Raw genomic sequence first — 21,498 nt, forward strand, 5'->3', positions numbered from 1 at the left:
TGGCCCTTCACAGTTGGGTCTAAATTAAACAGACCAGGTATTTGCTTGTATGGTGCTATGCAGAAACATGTTAAAACTTTCCAAATTGTTCCTACTGGTCTACCCACTCCTTATATGTCTTCAGTAAAAGCAATGGTTTTTAACATTTCATTTAGGTGGGGGGCATGGGTCCAGCAGCAGACCCACAGAGCCCCACCCCTCAGCCCGGCCAACCCGTCAATCACCTCCACTCCATTATAAACTCTGAGAGCCTCTGCAAAAGTTCTCAATCTCAAGCTTTAACCAACTTGGCATCCTCTTAAGTTTCCATTTCTTGGACTCTCTCCCCCAGGTTTCCAGTTTTCTAAGCATGAAGCAGTTCTGGTACACGCAGCTGACCTCACTTTGAGGCATGTTGTCCCCTAATCAAAGAATTTAGGTATTAGGTCCCCTGAGTTCACTTTTTAAAAACCTACATATTAACTTTTGGCTTTAAGTGAGGTTAACTTTTGGTCTTCCCAAGAGAAGACAATAAAGCAGGAGGGAGCAAATGTGCATGGCTTCTGATAAAGTTTTCTCCACCTCCTCCTCCAGGATACGCTGTCCCCAGTGCAACGGCGCCCGTGTCCGCAGCCCAGCTCAAGCAAGCAGTGACCCTTGGACAGGACTTGGCAGCATATACGACGTATGAGGTCTACCCCACTTTTGCAGTGACTGCCCGAGGGGATGGATATGGAACCTTCTGAAGATAGCTTTAAGTTAAGAAACACACAGAACTCTATCCAGAAGAAATAAACCTCTCGCTCAGTTTCCTTATATGATCACAAGTCCTACTTTTCCTAAAGAGATGCCTTTCTGGAGACTGCTCAGCTTACGCTAATGGTAGAATCAAGACATGAGGACATGTTCCTGGTAATATCAAGTATCAAGAAGCCTCTTGTCCACCAGAAAGCTTAAGAGCCATTGTCCCCAAAAGTTGGTTCTCCAAGGTTCCTGAGGGTCTTGGGCGTATGTTTATGCTCCCTGACGACATGGAGAGAGGGCTTTTAACCAGCAAGTGTTCGGGGGCTGAGCCGACCCGGCCAGTCAGGAGCAACAAGGGGAGGCAAGCAAACTCCAGAGCCTTAACCCCAGCTCACAGCCGCTTCTGTGATACACAAAGTCATGACCAGGCAGCGGGAGGGTGAGAGAGGATGATTTTGTAGAAATGTTTTCCCTGTTGGGTACCACATGGGGTATGTTCTCAGGCCCGAGTCTGTGAAAGACAGCCCAAGGTTTGATGGGGCCAGCATCACTTCCATCTGAAAATGACCCATCAATCTGCCGTGGGTGTCCATCTCCCTGCCCTTTCCAGCTCCTGGGGACCCCTTGGAAATCCATGTGATGTGTTGCAGATAAAGGATAAAATTAGTCCAGACCCAGTGTTTATTAAACTCATCAGCCCACACCTCTCCTTCCCTGGACCACACCCCCCCATCCTTCTGAAGCATCTCCCAACACAGTAAGCATCCTGACTTAAAATGGACTCTTCTCCCTTTAAACATTTTGACTTTGTCCACTTGGATTTATTTTCACATGAGTCTCATTTTGATCATGTCAAATACCATAAAAATGTACACCCAACCTATAGGAATATCACTTAGACTGCTTTTTCCTATTCCGAAAATGGGCTGAAAAGTCATTTCAAGGAAAAAAGTGAAGGTTTACTCTTATTTCTTTGGTATTTTTGCAATACCTGGACCACCATCCAGCATTCAGAGACAGTTATCGTAATGTGGGGTTGGCCTTGGATTGTCTAACCCACTTACAGTCAGTCTGCCAAGAAATCTACCTTCCTTTCCTTCCACTTTCCACAAGTATCAGACGGCTTTACCATATTTGAGACTTTTGGTCTTGAAATGGACACGGAAAACCTTACAGACACACACCCTACGACTGATTAGAAGTGGATTCTTAGACACCAGCAAGGGTATTTGTGACCCAACTTCTCTAGGGCTTTAGGCCTGTCTCCAGGAATATCTCATGGGGATTCCAGAGCTACAAAAACAGGGAGAGAGGGAACAGAAGGCACTACTTTCTTGCCATACTTGTAAATGACCACTTTTGGCTCAAAATTAGAAATAATTGAGGTCTGAACTCCAAATACCTATCACCACTGCTTCTGTCTCTTTAGTGGCTTAAGACATACAGCACCAGAATTTCCAGTTAAAAAAAAAAAAAAATCCCTGTGCCCTGGTACAATTTTACAGGACTCGAAGGAAAACATAAACCCAAAGTCAGAAAAATTTGTCAACTCTTGAACAGAATCCTGTGATCCAAAATCAGACCAGATTCCAGTCAAAATCAGCTAAATTTCAGTAACAATGAAAAGTTCCTATAACCTTTCAGTTCTGTTAACTCCAATCAGACATCAAAGACCTCAAGGCTATAGCTCACACTCTGAAAAGCTTGGTGCTTTTGGCTTTACATGTTCCTCATAGTCCACAGACCAGTGGTTTCCAAACTTGGCTGCACGTTAGGAACACCTGAAGTGTCTTTCAGACCACCAATGCCAAAATGGCGCCCAATCCCCATTACATGAGAATATCATGGGGCAGGAGCCTGGCCCCCGCATTTAAAGATCTTAGGTGATTTCAATGTGTAGATAACTTTGGGAATAGCTATAGTCTTTCTATTTCAATGCTCTCCTCCTAATATTTTCTTGATTTATTTCACTTGCATTAAATAGAAAAATGCAAAAAAAAATTGTCCAAGTTAAAACAGATAGCCAAATCATATTTTTATAAATATTCATCTCATTAAAAGTAGGAATTTGAATGTAACTTCAAACTAACTCTTGGCCCAAACTAATTCTAAAAATGAGAAAGTAAAAAATTCCTCCATCAGCAATTCTTAAGGTCCAAATCAACGTTCCCCTACAGACCTGCTTTTATACTCAAAAAGAGTAATGACATTGGGGCAGGCAAGTTCCTGCTTAGTCCAAAAAAGCATTCCAAATTCCAAGAGCAAAAGTTTTCATGTTCTTTAAAATCTTTGAAAATAGAAAACAGTGCTCTGAATGTCTAGCCAATGCCAAAGGGAAGATCTGATCCAGAAGAGTTTTAAATGTAATCAGAATGAATAGTTAGTTAATTCAGGAATGTTTTATGAGAAAAATCTTTATTCCAGATTAAATTATTATGATTTTTTTAAAAGACTCAGAACAGAAACCTAAATATACAAAAACTGGCAAAGTGTCAAGAAAATTGCCCCCAGAACACCATCTCATTTCTTGCCTAGGGAAACACAAGTATTTGTACATTTACTTCCTAAGGACTGATTTTATTCAAGTGAGTAGATGTGGTTTCACTCTATTAAAATCTAGAGAATACTTTGAATTCCACTAGAACATATTCATAGAAAGTATCAATGTGTCTACTGTGCCATCTGTATTTACTTTGCCCAGATTAAGTACTGTAGGGCAACTACACAGCTCTACAACTCAGGATACAGCTATACTGAGTGTGAAACTTTAAAAAAAAAAATGGGATTTTAAAAAATCATGTGTAAAACTGAAGGTTTATTTTGCATGATGTTTATATTTTTAGACTTCGGGAAATTAGCACCTACTTATGACCTATTATATCTTGTGCATCAACCTCTATTTTTTTGTTATTTGTTACTTCATTGTTTCTTAGGAAAAAAACTCTTTATATAAAGAGGAAATTTAAAGTGAGTCAACCAACCAAAAATAAAAATAAAATGAGTCAACCAACCAAGTGATAATAGAATACCCAAATCAAAAATTTAGAAGCATCTAGCAAGTTAGAACGGAGTTTCTAAGTTTCAGTAATTAACAGCTTAGTGAACATTAAAAGCAACCACTGTTACTTAGGAAGAAATGGACAAGCAGTGAGATTGGACATCTATCTTCGTACCTATAAAAATGCTGTCTGTTCTCAAATTCCTATACTTCTCTCCCAGCCCATTACTGTAGCTAGAAGACCATCTTTAACTGTAACAAAGTGACCATTCCCCTACATAGCTAGTTTTTCTCCTCCTACTCCTGCCCAATCCTGGTATCACGCCAAACCACACTGTGTTTGGATAAAAACACCCAAAGTGCTGCTAGAAAGCTACCTCGTGTGAAGAAAATACTGACTTCAATAGATATCTAACAAAACAGAATCCCTTAACTTTTTAATGGTGGATGGAAAGCACAGTATAGCTATGTAAAGATAATAGTTGCTTGGGAAGTTTGTTTTAATTTTATATAAAAGTTTTAAGAAATACACATTCCTCTGATCACTTAGATTAGCTTTTCATAAATATGGCCTCAATATAATTTTCAATTTATGCTGTTTTCACTGTATTTTTCAACGACTGTTTTATAACTCTGCCTTGGACAACTGAGTCATGATTTGAATCCATGGAGGACAGGGGATTCTCTAGGGTGCCTTTTTAAGAATGAGGGTTAGTAAAGAAAGTTATTTTGAGTAAATTGTCCTTCCAAAGCTACAAAGTTTGATAAAATCTATTATTGCTGTCCAACTCCAGGCCTATCCAAGATTTCCCAAAGGAATTTACAACTAAAAGTGAACAGTGTGTCCCAGGATACACAGGAAGCTATGATCTCTTATCCCCTTCCTTGCATTCACACAGAAATTCCCAGGAGATGAAATGTACCTACAACTTAACCTGGAGATTTGGTACTTTTTATATTTTATGGATACATTTTTACCTATTGTAGATGTATCTGTCCAAGATGTAACTTAGGTTTCAAAGATGACACCTTAAGTGAACTTGTTGTTCTGTTTTGTTTTTAAAGATTTTATTTATTTATTTGACACAGAGAGATCACAAGTAGGCAGAGAGGCAGGCAGAGAGAGGAAGGGAAGCAGGCTCCCCGCTGAGCAGAGAGCCAGATGTGGGGCTCAATCCAAGGACCCTGGGATCATGACCTGAGCTGAAGGCAGAGGTTTTAACCCACTGAGCTACCCAGATGCCCCTGTGATAAATACTTTTAAAAGAAAATATTAATAGCATAATTTAATGTACTTATTGGAAAACAAGAGAAACTAGGAAATCAATATCCCTACTTGATGTGTAATAGTTACACGTTTCATTAACATGATCATCAAATTTGAAGCTGAGATTTTACTTCATTCTGGTGATGTCTTGAAAATGCTTCAGGCTTTGCAAGAACATAGCCATAGAAATGTAATGTGCCCACCAGGATATATGTTTATATTGGCCAAATATTAGAACAAAGCAAAGCCAATGAGTAAAACCATAAGAAAAATGAGATTTTCTGACCCCCATGCCCTATCACTTTAGTTACAGAGTGAAACATTTTTTTAAAAATTTCATTCAGTAAAAACATGGATACAGAATATTCTATAGTTCCCAAAATGCCCATTTTAAAAGCCATCTATTTCGTACAGTGTTTATACGGAACGCAAAATATGTGAGTTTAATAGGGACAGCGGTGCATGCCTTGAACAGACAGGCTCATTTATGGGAGAAAGCAAACCTTATGCATCCCCAGGTCACCTCAGTTCTGTAGGAAAGTTAAAAGAAAATGTTAAACTTCACCTAATAGTGAAGAGAAATTAGTAATCCATATAGAAGTGAAAAATAATTCACTTATTTTTCTGGAAATGTGCCTGGAATGAAATCTAGAACACTTCTGCATCTCCCCCTCACAGTTTTCTCCTATTGAATATGCCTTGTTCACTTTTCACAATTGTTACTTTGTTTAGGGGAGGGGAGATGCCAAGAAACTGCGTTTTAAAGAAGGTAAGCTCCTGGACAGAACTTCTTGGAGCCTGAAGAATGTCAACCCCACCCAGAGTTCAGCAGCCTCTCTGGGGTGACTGTCCAACCCGGCTGGCAGGGATAGCCCCAGCTGAGGTCTGTGGTCCCACTTTATTTTTTTTTTAAAGATTTCATTTATTTATTTGACAGGGAGAGACAGCGAGAGAAGGAACATAAACAGGGGGAGTGGGAGAAGGAGAAGCAGGCTTCCCACTGAGCAGAAAGCCCGACTCAGGCCTCGACCCCATGACCCTGGGATCATGACCTGAGCCAAAGGCAGATGGCTAATAACTGAGTCACCCAGGTGCTCCCCCCTTTATCCATGTTAACGATAGCCCTTGGTACTCACAAATATGCCCCAATTCCAATAACATACAGTGACCCCATCTTTACGGCTCTTTTTTTTTTTTCCTTCTCTCTCTTTCAAATATGGTAGAATTAGGTTTATCCTCTCCAGAGCAAGTACACCTTAAACAAAAGGGCCCAACAATTTCTTTCTGACTGGGATGGGAGCCTCATGAACAGAGAGGAACACATCAACTTCTCCTTCATGATCACCCCCAAGCTACCCATTCCCTTTTCCCTTCCGTGTTTCACAGGTTTGCTCACACTCCCCCATCTCACTTCATTGTTATGCTCATGAACTCTTCCCTACAAAAACCCTCATAGAAACTCCTATAAAGTTTCAATATTACCTTTTTTTTTTAAGGATTTTATTTATTTGACAGAAAGAGAGGGATCACAAGGAGACAGAAAGGCAGGCAGAGAGAGAGGAGGAAGCAGGCTCCCTTGTGGAGTGGAGAGCCTGATGCGGGGCTCGATCCCAGGACCCTGAGATCATGACCCAAGCTGAAGGCAGAGGCTTAAAGCCACTGAGCTACCCAGGTGCCCCTTCTTTTATCTTTTTAAGATTGTATTTATTTATTTGACAGAGAGAGAGAGAGCACAAGCAGAGGGAGAGGGAGAAGCAGACTTCTCACTGAGCCGGGAGTCTGATGCAGGACTCGATCCCAGGAGCCTGAGATCATGACCTGAACCCAAGGCAGAGGCTTAGGTTTCAAATATTTCTCTTTTTTTTTTTTTTAAAGATTTTATTTATTTATTTGACAGAGAGGAAATCACAAGTAGATGGAGAGGCAGGCAGAGAGAGAGAGAGGGAAGCAGGCTCCCTGCTGAGCAGAGAGCCCGAAGCGGGACTCGATCCCAGGACCCTGAGATCATGACCTGAGCGGAAGGCAGCGGCTTAAAGGTTTCAAATATTTCTTAATAGAAAATAAGATTGACAGATTTTTTTTTATAGAACTTCTTTTTCATTATTTTCATTTATTTTCTTCACTAAGATTAAGAATTAAACAAATCATTATCCCTCCTGCTCTAAGCCCACAAGCCTCTACTTTGTAGAATACGTGATCAGTCTGCATTTACCTTGCACCTTCTCTTATGCCAGAAACTGCGACTGTGTGTGCGTGTTTCCTCAGTGGGGTTCACAGTCTAGCGATCCATCCTGCGTTTTTATAAACTGAGTATAATTACACTTGGTAGCTTGTTTCACTCAGCTGGAATCCCCACAGTTAAACCAATTCTCTAAATTTTAAGCTTCAACTATTATTGCCAACTGCTAGGCAGGTGCAGTGAGGCTTTATAAAGATTCATGTAACTCTTCACCTGTAATTATTGCTATTCACATTAGAGGAGTTTTCAAATATGCTCCCTAGGAGAAATACACAAGTGCAAAGAATAAAAAAGAATTAACAATTTTCCTTAACAGTCCAGAAGCTTTAAAATATGCTTGAAAAGGTGGAATTGGCAAGTTCACATACTCATTTATGACATTAAAGAACAGGTACCTCCGTGGTTTGTCATTCACTTGAAAACACTGTGGTTATTAACTGTTTCTGTTTTCAAAATACGCCCATATTTATAAAATTCCAAAATCTTTTTTAACAAGCCTTATCTACACCTAGTGTTTTGCAATGAATGGCTTGCAATGAGGCATACATGCCCCTTACAAATGTCCATTTTATTTTGCAATTTGGTACTTTGTACTGTAATTCCTAAGAGATTTTGGGGGGGGGGGATCTGAGCATCTGAGAAGAAGAGCCACAGATAAATGTATTTAAGATCCATCTACCATTGTCCCTGGTTTAAATGTTTCATAGAATCATTGGTATTGTTTCTATTCCTTCACGAGGTCTTTTTTTTCCCTCGCTACGTTTCTGACTACAACAGAGCCAGACATCACTGTCCCCTGTCAATGAAAACAATGCTGTCAGCAAAATGCATTTCTGGTTTCCACGTGATAAGCCATCTCTTGCTTCTCTTTGTTATTATTAATGACTTTATTTATGTGAAGTTAGTTAGCTGAGGTACCAAAAAAGAGGGAGAGATTAAAAACAGTATTAAAGAATGTGCATTGGGCACTTATTTTTGTACCGTGAGTACAGTATTTTCTAGAACTTGGATCGATCTAAATATACTGAGTAAAATCACAACTTCCATTCATTGGGAAAACGATCATGGGTTTGGAAGATACAAACATAATGGGACCACAGAATCATAAATCACATGAAATGAGTCATAATACAGTGTAATTTCAGTGACAAGTGTAATTTCAAGATGACAACATGGTTTCGATTGAATTTGGAAGCAACATTATAAAGTTTTTAAAAAGTACCAACGTGAATTGATTTCTTTTTTTCCTCTCTTGAACGCTACATTTCTACTCTTTTTTGAGTAAATACCTCAATATTAATGACCTATAATTGCAGGTGTCCTTTGGTGATCTCTTTACATCAGCATCTTTTATAAAAGTTCCCTCTGGGGCATCTTCTGAGAGTAAAGGTAACATTTAGTAATTATGTGCGTTATCTTCCAATCAACAAAGAAAACAAGAGAGATACCTAGAGACGACAGATAAAGAGAAAGCATGCCTATGGAAAGGTCAGTGAGCACTGAGGCCGACATTTTCCTATCCTTAATGGACAAAACCAGAGATCAGAAACCATCCCTCAAACCCCAGAACCAGCTGCCTTTGTGAGCTTTTCAAAGGACTAAGCTAAGACATTTTTTACATTTTAAAAGGCCATTTAAGCTTAAGGGAAAATCTGTGTCAAGACCATGGATGGCCCACAAAGCCTAACATATTTACTATCCCGCCCTTTACAATGAGTTCGCCAACCCTGTATAGGCCACACCTCCTATTTTGGCCTCTGTTACCGGTGGCACCACACTTCTAAGTACTCAGTTCCAAATGCCCTCAGATTGGGTTTGGCAGCCAAAGACACTACCCAAAATGGCAGTGGTTTAACATCAGATAACAGTTTATCCTCCCCCTCCCCAGAAGTCCCAGCAGCTAGTACAATGGTGGTATAATGCTTCAAGGCATCAGGAACAGAGGTCTTTCTTCTAGTCCTTACCAGTAGGCTCTTGATCTCATGGCTGAGATGGCGGCATGTACATTCCAACTAGGAGAGAGAAAGACAGAAAGAAGGAGAGGGAGAGACCCCTAACTAGCCTTCCCTTGAGAAGACTGACTGCACAGTACCACTCTTCACAGTGGCTGACACCCCACGGGGCAAAACCTAAGCACATGGCCATGCCCAGGTATAAGAGAGGACATGATCTGGGAAACCATAAAAAATCATTTTGCTCTAGGAGAGTGGAAAGATGCATATTGAGAACTAGCGGAGCCCTGCACCACACCAACCCTCCGAAGGAAATCTTCAAGGGTGAAATGAGTTTATAACACATTGTGCTTCCCATCACTCCAGCCTCTCACTGGGTCTTACTTGTTCACTCTGATAAAGCCAGCTGCTGGGGCCATGCGGTGAGCTGTTGCAAAGGCCCAGAGGTCAAGGAAACAAAGGCAGCCTCCAGCGAACAACGGTGAGGAACACCCTGCTGCCTACAGCCACATGGTTGGGCTTTGGAAGCAGGTCTGGACTCAGGAGAGACTTGACGGACAGTCACCTGGGCCAACACAGCGACTGCAGAGGGGGAGAGCTCTGAGCACAGGCCGGAGCCATGGGCCCCCTGGATGTCTGCCCTATAGAAGCTGTGGGCATAGTGAGTGTTTTCTGAAGTGACTGGGTTTCGGGATCATGTGCTGTGAACAATAGACAATGGATACAACAGTAAAGAGGTAGAAGGTCACAGGGAAAGCAAATGTGTTTGTCAGCAGACTCACTGAAGCTCTTATGCAAAATCAGAGAAACCACCCCAATTTTTTTTTTTTTGAACTCCAGTGAGTTAATACAGTGTTATGTTCGTCTCAGGTGTCTAGTACAGTGGTTCGGCACTTCCGTACAACACCCTGTGAAATCAACCCGAGTTCTAAGTTTATGGATAACTTGCTGTTGTCAGTATGTGGGGCCATAGGCCCAGCTCAGTGGAGAATAAAAGCTAAGGAAGTTGTTTGCACCTGGTAGGAGGTGCTCAGAAATGCTGAGGGAGTGGGAAGGAAAAAGAAGGGAGGGAGAGAGGGGAGCAGGGAAGGGAGGAGGGAGGGGGGAGAAAGGGGGGGGAAGGAAAGGGAAAGAAGGAAGGAGGGGAGGAGCAAGGGGAGGAGCAAGGGGAGGGGGAAGGAGGGAGAAACGGAAGAGGAGGGGGAGGAGAAAGGAGGGGGGAGGGGGAGGAACAGAAGGAGGAAAGGGAAGGGAAGATACTCACTCACACCTATTCTCGCCGGAGTATCCTTCTCCTCTCTCAGCAAGCCCATCCATCATTGCTTCTATAGAAATATCAGGCCGAACATCAAATAGACGCCATGCAAGCCTTTCTGGCTCTGGTTTTCCAAAAGCCTTAGCAATTCAAAGAATTTACAGGGTCTCGGGAGGAAGTTAAAGAGTTGGAGAAAGTGATTTATGGTAGAGACAGAGTATCATGGAAAAGCAAGGGGAAGACTGCACACACCTCAGTCCCCAAACAGAATGGGGACAGAGAGAGAAGAAAGACATCTGAAAAACTAGGGACATAGGGAATCTAGATCCATTCCCACCGTTACGTCAAGTCATGTGAAAGAAAAAGAACATTCCATGTCCACTTCCCTGAAGTTCCGATTGCTCTTCTGGATCCCATGCCCCCTGGCAGAGTGGCTGGGAGCGGGGGCTTGGGAACCCTTCAGACCAGAGTCTGTTCCACCAACCACTAATGGCCGGGAACATGGGAAAGACAGACACTGCGGGATTCTGTTTCCTCATCTAAAGAGAAATTACTGCATCTCTCTTACAGGGTATGACAAGACTTGATTGAGCTCACGTACATTAGAATGCTCATCCCGATGTCTGACACGGTAAAAACCAGGTAAGTAGAAATCGTTAGTATTACAAAGATCTGCAAAGAGCACATAGGACTCTGATGGAAAGTTCCAAGTTCACTTCTCTAAGAACGAGGGGAAAATCAGGCTCACAGACTCCTGGTGTTGTACAAACAAGTAAACCAGCAGCATTCTCTTTTCCCCCATTGATTACAACAGAAAATGCTGGCAGGCACCACAGGGTGGGAAGGCAAAACACGAGGACTGATCCAAATGGTAGTGACTTTGCTGTTTTGTTTTGTTTTGTTTTTCTCTCTCTCTCCTTTATTTCCTTAGGATTTAATGTGAGGGTGACCTAAGTCACAAAATTTTACAAGCACAAACCCTAAAATCTCTAAGAGAAAGTCCTCTTTCTAACCAGAGGCCCAAGAAAGGAAAAAACCAGACAGTGTGGGGGAGGGTGAAGGACTGTCTTCATTTTGTCCTTTTTTATTCTTTTTTTCTCTCCCAGTCCTTACCTCCTTGCCAGGATGCTGTGGCAAGAATGGTGACAACAGCACACGGCTGCCTCTTCCCCACACCCCATCTCTTCCTCCCCGACCCCAAGAAGACTCCTCTATCCAGGTCGAAGAGAAGGAGTAGGAAAAGAAACTTCACTGTAACTATTTTCTCTGGCCACTTTACCCAGAGAGCAGACCCATTGGTATGGAGCTGCATGAGAACACAGGAAGATAAGTCTCAAGAGAGAAACACACCCTTTTAGCCCAGGGGACAAGGCAAGGAGTCCCTGGAAATGGAAAATAAGAGAAACCCCAGAATGGAAAGCGGGGAAGGGAAATCCCTCAATCTGAGTATTAATGGACCTAAGTTCCAGGTTCACCCCAGGCTGCACATACTCAGGAAAAAAATCTCAAAAAGGCATGTAAAAGATTATGGCCAGGGATCAAGACATCTATTTTGTAATGATAATGGAGTTAATGTGAAGAAGACAGACGATCTTGAATGTTTATACACTTACTAGTAGAACTTCGAGGTACATGAAGCAGAAACTGAGGGAACTGAAATCGTCAAAAAATTCATGATAGTGCATAGGGAATCAATAATTTATGGAATAGAAAATCAGTGAAAGTATGACAGATTTGAAAAACGCTGTCAACTAATTTGACCAAACAGCAGAATATGTATTCTTTTCAAATGCACAAAGAATATTTATCCAGATGGACCATATTTGGGGCCATGAAAGAAATCTTAGTGAGGGGCGCCTGGGTGGCTCAATGGGTTAAGCCTCTGCCTTTGGCTCAAGTCATGATCTTGGGGTCCTGAGATTGAGACCCACGTTGGATTCTCTGCTCAGCGGGGAGCCTGCTTCCCTTCCTCTCTCTCTGCCTGCCTCTCTGCCTATTTGTGATCTCTCTCTGTCAAATAAATAAATAAAATCTTAAAAAAAAAAATCTTAATGAATGCCAAAGAAGTCCTATCATACAGAGTACATTCTAATCACAATAGAATCAGATTGAAAATCAGTAACAGGAAGATATCTGGAAGGGGCATCTGGTTCGTTCAGTCAGTATAGAGCATGTGATGTCTGGTCTCAAGGATGTGCATTCAAGCCCCACATGGAGTGTGGAGCCTAGTTTACAAAACAAAAAAAGCAATTTAAAAAGAGCCAAGCCACCCCCCAACAAAAGAAAGTACCTGGAAAATACCAAACATTTAGATACTCAGTAATATATTTAAAAAAAAAAAAAGAGTCAAAGAAAAAAAATTAGAACATAAGCTGAATGGAATGGAAATGAAAACTCACATATTAAAGTATCTGGGATACCATAAAAATGTACGTAGGGAGAAATGTATAGCAGGAAATACATATATTAGAAAGAAGCCCTCAGATTATTTTTTAATATAGAAAAAGAAGGCACACAAAAGCATGCAGAAAGAAATAATGAAGATGAGAATGAAAATCAATGAAACCAAAAGGCAGCTCTTTGATAAAATCAGTAATATTAGTAAACCTCTAGCCAAACTGATCAGGAAAAAAAAGAGAGAAAAAAAAAATGAACTAAAACACCACAGATTCTGCAGATATTAAACAGATAATAAAGAAATATGATGAACAAATATGTTAAAAGAAATTTGGCAGTTTATAAAATAGGCACATTCCTTGAAAGACACAAGTTACCAAAGTCTAATCAAGAAGAAATAGATAGCATGACTAGTCCAATGACTATTAAAGAAATTAAACTCGTAAAATAAAAACAAACCTGCAGGAAATCTTCATGTCTAGATGACTTTGTCAATGACCTCTACCATGTATTTAAGAAATTCCAATTCCACACAAACTCTTCTGGAAAATAAAAAAAAAAAAAAGGAATGTTTTCCTGCTTCTTTTGTGAGGCTAGCTTTGCCACAATATCAAAATCAGACAAAGAAACTCTAAGTCCTTATGATCATAATAATGTTAACCCCATAGGAATTAAAAAGAACTTCCTCAAAATGATGGAGAGCATCTACAAAAACATCTATGACTAACTTGATATCAATGGTGCAAACTCCAGGCTTTCCCTGTGAAATCGAGAACAATTCTATCACTTCTTTTCAGCACTGTGCTGGGGAGGAGGGCGGGGGGGGGTCCTTGCCAGTACAATAAAATGAACAGAAAATAACAAATAAGATCTGTATGTGAATGTTCATCACTGCTTTATGCATAATAGCCAATAACTAGGGAAAGGGTTTATTCACAGATGGATAAAAAAATAAATTGTGTTTATACAAGGAATGTGCTCAGCAGTAAAGGAGCAACTATGGATACAATGTATCCTCTATGCAATGACATACAGGAATCTCAAAATAAGTGTGCTGCATGAAGAAAGCCCAAGAGAGGACACACTGTGTGATTCCATTTATAGAAAATTCCAGAATATGCAGTCCCTCCTGCAGTGAGAGAAAGCAGATCAGTGATTGCCTGGGGAGGGAGTCAAGCAGAAGCAGCAGCACATTCTGAAGGGGTAAGATGTCTTCTCAGCTGCTATGTTGGTTTTGTGAGGATATATATGTCAAAACATCAGATTATGCCATTGTGTTATGTTTTTAGTTTATGATGTCACCAAGACCCCAATATAAAAATTTTTTAAAAACAAAATAAAAAGTAAAAAAAAAATAAAATAAAAGACAAATGCATTTAAAAATAATAAAAGCAACAGGATAATTAGAGAAGTCAAGAATTGAAGATCCTGGTAATCTGGGTACAAGAAAGTATATTAGCAGGAAAAAAAAAAAAAAGAAAAGAAAAGAAAAGAAAGGGGGAAATATTGCCTCAGCTAACTGTGACCACCAGTAAGTCCTCCATCACCTATGGGCCTGCATTTCTGGTCCTGTGATATGAGATGGCTGGACGTGATGGTCTTCAATATTTGGTCTAAAGGCTCTGCTATCTTCTTTCATTGACATCAGGATTCTTTGATAGCAGGCTTTAAAGAGACTGCCGGTGTGCTTTCTTAAGAATCTTCGCAATTCATGTCTACTAGCGAGATAGGCATGGCTCACCGTCCACATTTCCAGCCCCCCAGGAAGGCACTGTATCCTCCCCCAAAATGTGCGGAACGGTGGAACGAGTGCCCTGGGCAATAAAACGTTTTCAAGGGAAGCCTGATTTCCTCTTATCTTGGTAGATCCTTCAGGCGATTGGATTCTGCTGACATAATCCCAGAAATAACCTTCTGCTGTCCTAATGAGAACGCAACCAGGGGAATCTCATTTTGAGAGATAATTGCCCTCTCTGACCTGCTCTTTCCCAAGGCAGTGGGTAGCATGTGAACAGTATTAACTTATCCTCCATCTGGTAGTTATGAAAATTTAAGTGTGTGTGTGTGTGTGTGTGTGTGTGTGTGTGTGTAAGAGAGAGAGAGAGAGAGTGTGTGTGTGTGGTATTACATTGTAACTTATTAGTGAGTTCTGTTGGATTGCTTTTTCTGATAAGAGCTGGGATAAATGATGACCCTTGGCTTGTCTTACCGGTTTCCTGTTAGAGGTTGTGGACTTTCTTGTTAGCCTAATAGATCTCTGCTAAGTGCCTCGGGAAACGTGCTCTAGTGTCCAACCACAGTCCCATCCTCCCAAACAAATTCATGGGCTAAAATATTCACTCTAACACCGATGCAAAAGCCAAGATATTCCAAAGCTCGTCAATTGGACAGAGCTTAGGACAGAATGTCAGCCCGACATGGGTGCTTCTCCCCTGCTTCTGCACAATAGAAATGTCCTAAAGGTGCTTCGTCTTGATTTAGTCAGAAAGTGCCAGGCGCCATGCCAGGGGCCAACCTGGGAGTCAAGTGATGGCAGTTCTAGTCCCACACTGGCTGTGAACTTGGAGCCTGTGTCTTTGGTGAAACGGTGAAGGCAGCTGAGGGGTGAGTTTCCTCAACTATAAAATGAGGTCAGGTGCTCCTCACATTAATGCCTCGAGCCCACATGAGTGAGGAGCCCAAGGAGGACTGTGGATTGTGGGGAGCAGGACAGAGTCTTAATGCATTCAGGTTTCGTTAAAACTGAAAAGAATACAATACATGCGAAACAAAACTCACCTGTGGCCTGCAGCTAACTCTGGTTTCAAGGATCACCACAGTGTACTCCGCCTAGAGGAGCGCAAGACTGGCCTAGCCAAGGTGCACTAGAAACGGTGTGTGGGAGCTAACTTAGACCAAGTGTGACATCCAGTGGTCTATTTGGCTAATGGCACGTCAAGGCTTTGGACCAGCCTGGGGAATTCTGACCTGGCAGGCACCCAATCTTACTGAAAAGACTGCAGTTGAAGAAAGGGACTTGGAACGAACGGTTGCCAGACCCTGGGAAGAGAACTTCCCCCGTGGGTCCTACCCACACTCCACTGCTACAGCGAGCCCTGCGTCACTATCCACCCACATGGAGAAGGAAACAGAAAGGTGTGAAGAAGTTCACTAACTCACTCAGCTAACTTGCCAGCTTGCAAAACAAGACACGAGGGAATCATAAACAGTCTGGGACCCCAGTCTGCCTGAGTTCAGCACTCTGGGACCTCAGGTTTCCAAACATCTGTTTTCTAGTCTGACAAAGGTTGTGTGATGCCAAAAACATTATCTACTTGGGGATGGGGCTGAGGGCAGAAGCCAAATCTTGCTGAAGACCGACCCGTTCATTTTCCATAATTAACTGTCCATGCTAGAAACCTCCTCTAGCTCCTCCCAGGCTTCTGAAATACAAACTTACCACAAAGATGCTTTGCTTTCATTCAAAGACCAACCCCCACCCTAACAATTGGCATTAGCACTGACCTTACTAGGAGGGACCTTACTGCTTCCTATCAAGAGTTGACAGCAGCAAGGACACAAACAAGAACCAATAATAATAGTTTTAAAAAACTTGAAGGTGTAGGTAGCACCATTAGTCCAGGGGCATAAGGTCTGATGCACTTTAAACTCCAAATGTTTCACTCTATATAACCCGGCCCAATAATTAATGTCCGTGGTGATGACCCTGAGCCATTAAGAACAATTCAATGATTCTTAGAATCCTACGCTTAATCAAGTAAGGAAATATGTAATCTAATTTAGAAAGATTAACCCTCCAAAATGATGAGCGTGAACATTTTCTGAATAGTTAAAAAGAGTTTATCTTGAAGATTGGTGTGGGTTTGCCATACTCTCAACCCTGGAAGACCGTCTGCAGCTGTAGCCAGAGACTGCAGAGACTACTAGAGACTACCTTCTGTCTCTAGCTTATGCCACAAACACTGTTAGCAGTCAGTGCTGTCGCCAATAAATAAATAAACCTGGCCCTAATAAAACCTCGTTTAGTCTCCTAGCAGAGTCACATTCGAGAAACAGCTTGTTAGAAATTCCCTTCACTCTCTTTCCCAAATGACTCTGAAGGGCATTCGACAAGTCCACAGGACCTTAGTAAAAAGTATCACCTATCCTATTTTCTTTGCTTACACACTGCACCGGCTCTGGGACCCACCTCTTCAAAACCCCCAGGAAAAACTTCCCCTGCCTCTCTACCAGTCAATCTTGTCTTCCCCCTGGAATTTCTCCCCTAACTCTACCTCCCTTCTTGTCCCCCTTATCTTGTTAGCTACTCCCACTTGTGTGCTTTAGGGTTCAATTCAAATACAGTAAAACCTCGCCCTTGGAGAGCTTCTGGATCCTGTCATTGAAAAAAGTCCCCTTCCTGCTGTCTGTATCTGCATGTTCCATTCCCACTTTGCCCATTCTCTCATGTTCTCTCAATCATGCCTTATATTTTTTATCTTTTTTAAAAATTTTATTTATTTGACAGAGATCACAAGTAGGCAGAGAGGCAGGCAGAGAGAGAAGAGGAAGCAGGCTCCCCACTGAGCAGAGAGCCCGATGTGGGGCTCGATCTCAGGACCCTGAGATCATGATCTGAGCTGAAGGCAGAGGCTTTAACCCCCTGAGCCACCCAGGCACCCCTTCTTTTATCTTTTTAAGATTGTATTTATTTATTTGACAGAGAAAGAGAGAGAGCACAAGCAGAGGGAGAGGGAGAAGCAAACTTCTCACTGAGCAGGAAGCCTGACACAGGACTCGATCCCAGGACCCTGAGACGATGACCTGAGCTGAAGGGAGACATTTCACTGACTGAGTGCCCCAGGCACCCTCAAGCCTTCCATTTCAATTATTCATCCTATCACTGTATTGCCCAGTTAGCATCTGAGTTCCCTGAAAGAAGGGGAACAAAACAAAAGGGACCCCCGCGGTAGCCACACATTCATCTAAGAGGATTTCAGAGAATTCGCAGAACACTCCTGAGTGACCTGTAAAGATGGCACCACGGGATCAGCCAAGTTGTACAGTGCGCAGAGGGCACTCTTCAGAATTGTTTGTCAGGTGTATGAAGAGGAATAGAGTGGACACCCTCCCGGATTTCCTAGAGCAATGGGTAGACTCACAGAAGAGAACAGGGTCTCGAGCCTCCAATCCTGTTTTGTTGATTGGTTCAGCCACCACTTCTGACAACCCTGCTATGCCCCAAGCTGGGCCCTATGCATTTTCCACCTCGGCACTCATTTTAGCCTCACGGCTTGCGTGTGAGACAGGCCCTCTGAGCTACATGATCTGAGAAGTGACCACTAGGGCTTACAGAAATTGATCACACGGGGCGCCTGGGTGGCTCAGTGGGTTAAAGTCTCTGCCTTTGGCTCTGGTCATGATCTCAGGGTCCTGGGATCGAGCCCTGCGTTGGGCTCGCTGCTCAGCAGGGAACTTGCTTTCCCCGCGGCACTGTCAAGTTTCAAACCTGGCAGCTTCCCTCCAGAACGGAGGACATTCACTTCTGCAGTGGCCATGGAGGCAAGACCTTCAGACCTCCCGTAAGGGAGCAGCAGCCACAGCGGGACCTGCCGGCTGGCTCACACTTTCCCAGGGCTGCTCCCAGACCCTGATCAAGCCCAGCAGGAGGCAAGGGCCAGACCCTCACTGCCAGCAGGGGAGTCACCTTTCCAGCAAGCTTTGCCCAGGATTTTCCATCAGCCTGACGGAGACTTTCTCAAGCTGCTCTGTGATCTGAGGATCTTCAGATGCGATCCCTCTCTCCCCTCTCCTCTCCTTACACAAACACCAGATCGGCCCTGCGGTCTGCAGCTTCTCCTTCCAGTTTCTGTTCCCTCCCCCTGGATCCTCAAGGGACGGTCTCTTGTGTTAGACGCACAGGTGATCCCAGAAGCGGGCAAAAAACCCCACTGTTTTGCTGATTTGTTCAGCTACCACTGAGGATGCCCTTGCTGTGTGCCAATATTGTGAAGTTTCAGGACTGGCCCCATCGTGACCTGACGGACAGGGAGGACTCCATCCTCGATGGCCATAGGGCACGGAGTGTCCCTTGCAGATGGCAATCTCCTTGCTGAAGAGTTCACTTGTGTAACCCTGGGCAAATGCCCTGATGGAAGCGAATGCCTTTGACAGGCATTTGCAGGATATTGGGGAACGAGTGTTGCACAGACAGAAGAGCTGGTGAGTCTTTACTGGGTTGTATTAATGCTGTACAGAAGGACAGGGTGAAACTGAGTCTGGGGGACGGACAACTCTGGGCTGAGAGAACCCAAGGACTTTGTCAGTAGCTTATCCCTTGTAGTGGAAAAGCAAGCAGCTGAGGAACTATTCCAAACGCCCGAGAAAGCTGCCAAACTCCAGAGACATTTTGATAATAACGCAGGATTAGTGGCTCTAGAAGCTGTTCTCGTCTTTTCTCTGAGCATACCTATGGCTCTTGGACTATTGTGGAGTGTCTCTTCCTCCTCTTTACCTCACAAACATTAACTGAGTCTACTGTGCACCGTGTATGATTTTGCTGGCTCTCGGAGTGCTGTCCTTGAATCCGCACAGTGACTCACATTTAAATACTCACCCAAAATAGGTCAGTTAAGCTGAAACCATGTCTCTGGTTGGGAACACATGGGACCCAGGAATATGGGATGGGGACGTCTGGGTGGAGACCCCCAGGGCTCTTGGTCCAAGGTCCCCCCTCCCCCCTCAACAAAAGTTTGCAGCAGTGGCCCACCCTGCACAGAAGAACTAACATGTCCCCTGTGTGGAAAGACACCACAGAAACTTCTCCTGCACCAGGCAACGGGCGTCCCCGTAAGGCGATGCCCCCACCTCCTCACCTGACTTTCAGGCCGATAGAAAGGGTCAAATGCAGTGTGACTTGGCTTTGGACATGCTGGGGCTGATAGGAAAGAAGGTGCACCCCTGCAAGGAGTGGCAGAAGTTACCCAGCAGATACAAGCAGAAGCCAAAGGAGAACCCCTGGGGTTGGACTGTGTGGGGGCCAGTGAGTCAGGCTGGAAAAGGCAGAGTCCATTGACTTGAGGCACTTTGGAACCAGAGGATTTAACACTGCAGGACCGATCCCGGAGGAAGGGGCGACCTCACGGTGGGGGCCGTGTTAGCACTCTGCTGCTCTAACAGATCGCCCCAGACCGTAATGGCTTGAGACAACACAGATCTCATACCTGAGAGCTGCAGAGACTGCAAGTCCGAAATGGATCTGACTGGCGAAAATCAAGAGATCCGCAAAGCCATGTTCCTTCTGAAGACGAGGCGGAGATCTGTTTCCATATCTGCTTCTGGAGGCTGCGAGCATTCTTGACCCCTGCCCCCCCGCCGTGAGTAGCACCCCCCCCAATCGCGCTCTCCAACCATGTGCTCTGGCTTCCGCTAGTAAGGGCCCTCGTGATCACGTTGAGGCACGCGTGGATGACTGAGGCCCTCCTCCCCATCCTCAATCTTAATCAAATTAAGATCCCTCATCGCAGCTGTGAACGGCCGGTGGCCAAGGAAGGTAACATTTTCACAGGTTCCAGGGATTGGGACACAGACATCTTTTGAGGGTGGGGAGGGGCATTATCCTGCCTATTTCAAGTGACCTTTTTTGGACATATAAATTGCATTAATTTAAGCTGTACAACATAATGATTTGGCATATGTATATATTGTGAAATAGTCACAACAGACCTCATTAATGTCCACTACCTCACACTGTTAAAATCTTCTCTTGCAATGTGAACCTACAAGACCGAATCTTAGCAGCTTACAAATGTGCAGTATGGTGTTCTGACCCATGGTCGCGGTGCTGTCCCTTACAGCCCCAGAACTCATTTCTCTTATAACTGGGACTTTGTGTCTTTCAACCACATTACCTGACCTCGCTCACACACCACTCTTCACCTCTGGTGTCCTTCCATCTGTCCTCCAGATCTAGGAGTTCCATTTTTTTTTTTTTCTTTAGATTCCATGTATAAATGAGATCAGACAGAATCTGTCTTTCTCTCTCTGGCTTATTTCACTGTCAAGCTCCATCTATGTGGTTGCAAAGAGCAGGATTTCCTGCTTTTTTTGTTTGCTCTTGGTTTTGGTTGGGTGATCTTCCATTGCATGTAACAGGTGGCTCTTTTTTTTTTTTTTTTTAAGATTTATGTATTTATTTGAGGGGGGAGGGGCAAAGGGATAGGGAAAGAGAGAGAAACTCAGGCAGTCTCCAAGCTGAGCACAGAGCCAGACACGGGCTCCATCTCATGACCCTGAGGTCATAACCTGAGCCTAAATCCAGAGCTGGACACTTGACTGACTGAGCCGCCCAGGTGCCCCTCATGTAACAGATGACTCTTGAGCCTGGAGATGATGATGACTCGCTCTGATAAGTAGAAAGGCCTGCATTGCCCTGGAAAATGCTAGAGAAAATCGAAAGGTTCAGAGAGGTGGCCTGTCGGCTGGAGATACTATGGATCCAGAGTTGCAGCAGCGGAGGGTTCAGAGCACACACTGTAAGGAATATGCGAGCGAGTGGTCCTCCTCTGCCAGCCAGGGCTCACAGTACGGTACAGCAGGGTGATGGGCCCCGGAGCAACAGAGGCCAGGAGACCGTGCTCCCACACCCGAAGCCAGGGAGCTGCCTTACCTTAGTAACCAGCAACATCT

General features: G+C 43.5%; 1 protein-coding gene across 3 annotated transcripts in view; it reads left to right on the forward strand.

Moving 5' to 3' along the window:
• A1CF (APOBEC1 complementation factor) overlaps positions 1-1,606 on the forward strand; it is a 78,065-nt gene extending 76,459 nt beyond the window's left edge. For all 3 annotated transcript variants that reach the window (XM_045081441.1, XM_045081442.1, XM_045081443.1), the window contains one exon: positions 574-1,606. In XM_045081441.1, coding sequence (XP_044937376.1) covers positions 574-725 — 152 coding nt within the window. In that variant the 3' untranslated portion in view covers positions 726-1,606. The remainder of the gene's footprint in view (positions 1-573) is intronic.
• Positions 1,607-21,498: the final 19,892 nt, after the last annotated feature.

The sequence above is a fragment of the Mustela putorius genome, unplaced genomic scaffold, assembly GCF_011764305.1.
Source record: "Mustela putorius furo isolate JIRA1106 unplaced genomic scaffold, ASM1176430v1.1 tig00000577_pilon_pilon_pilon, whole genome shotgun sequence".
Taxonomy (NCBI): Eukaryota; Metazoa; Chordata; class Mammalia; order Carnivora; family Mustelidae; genus Mustela; species Mustela putorius.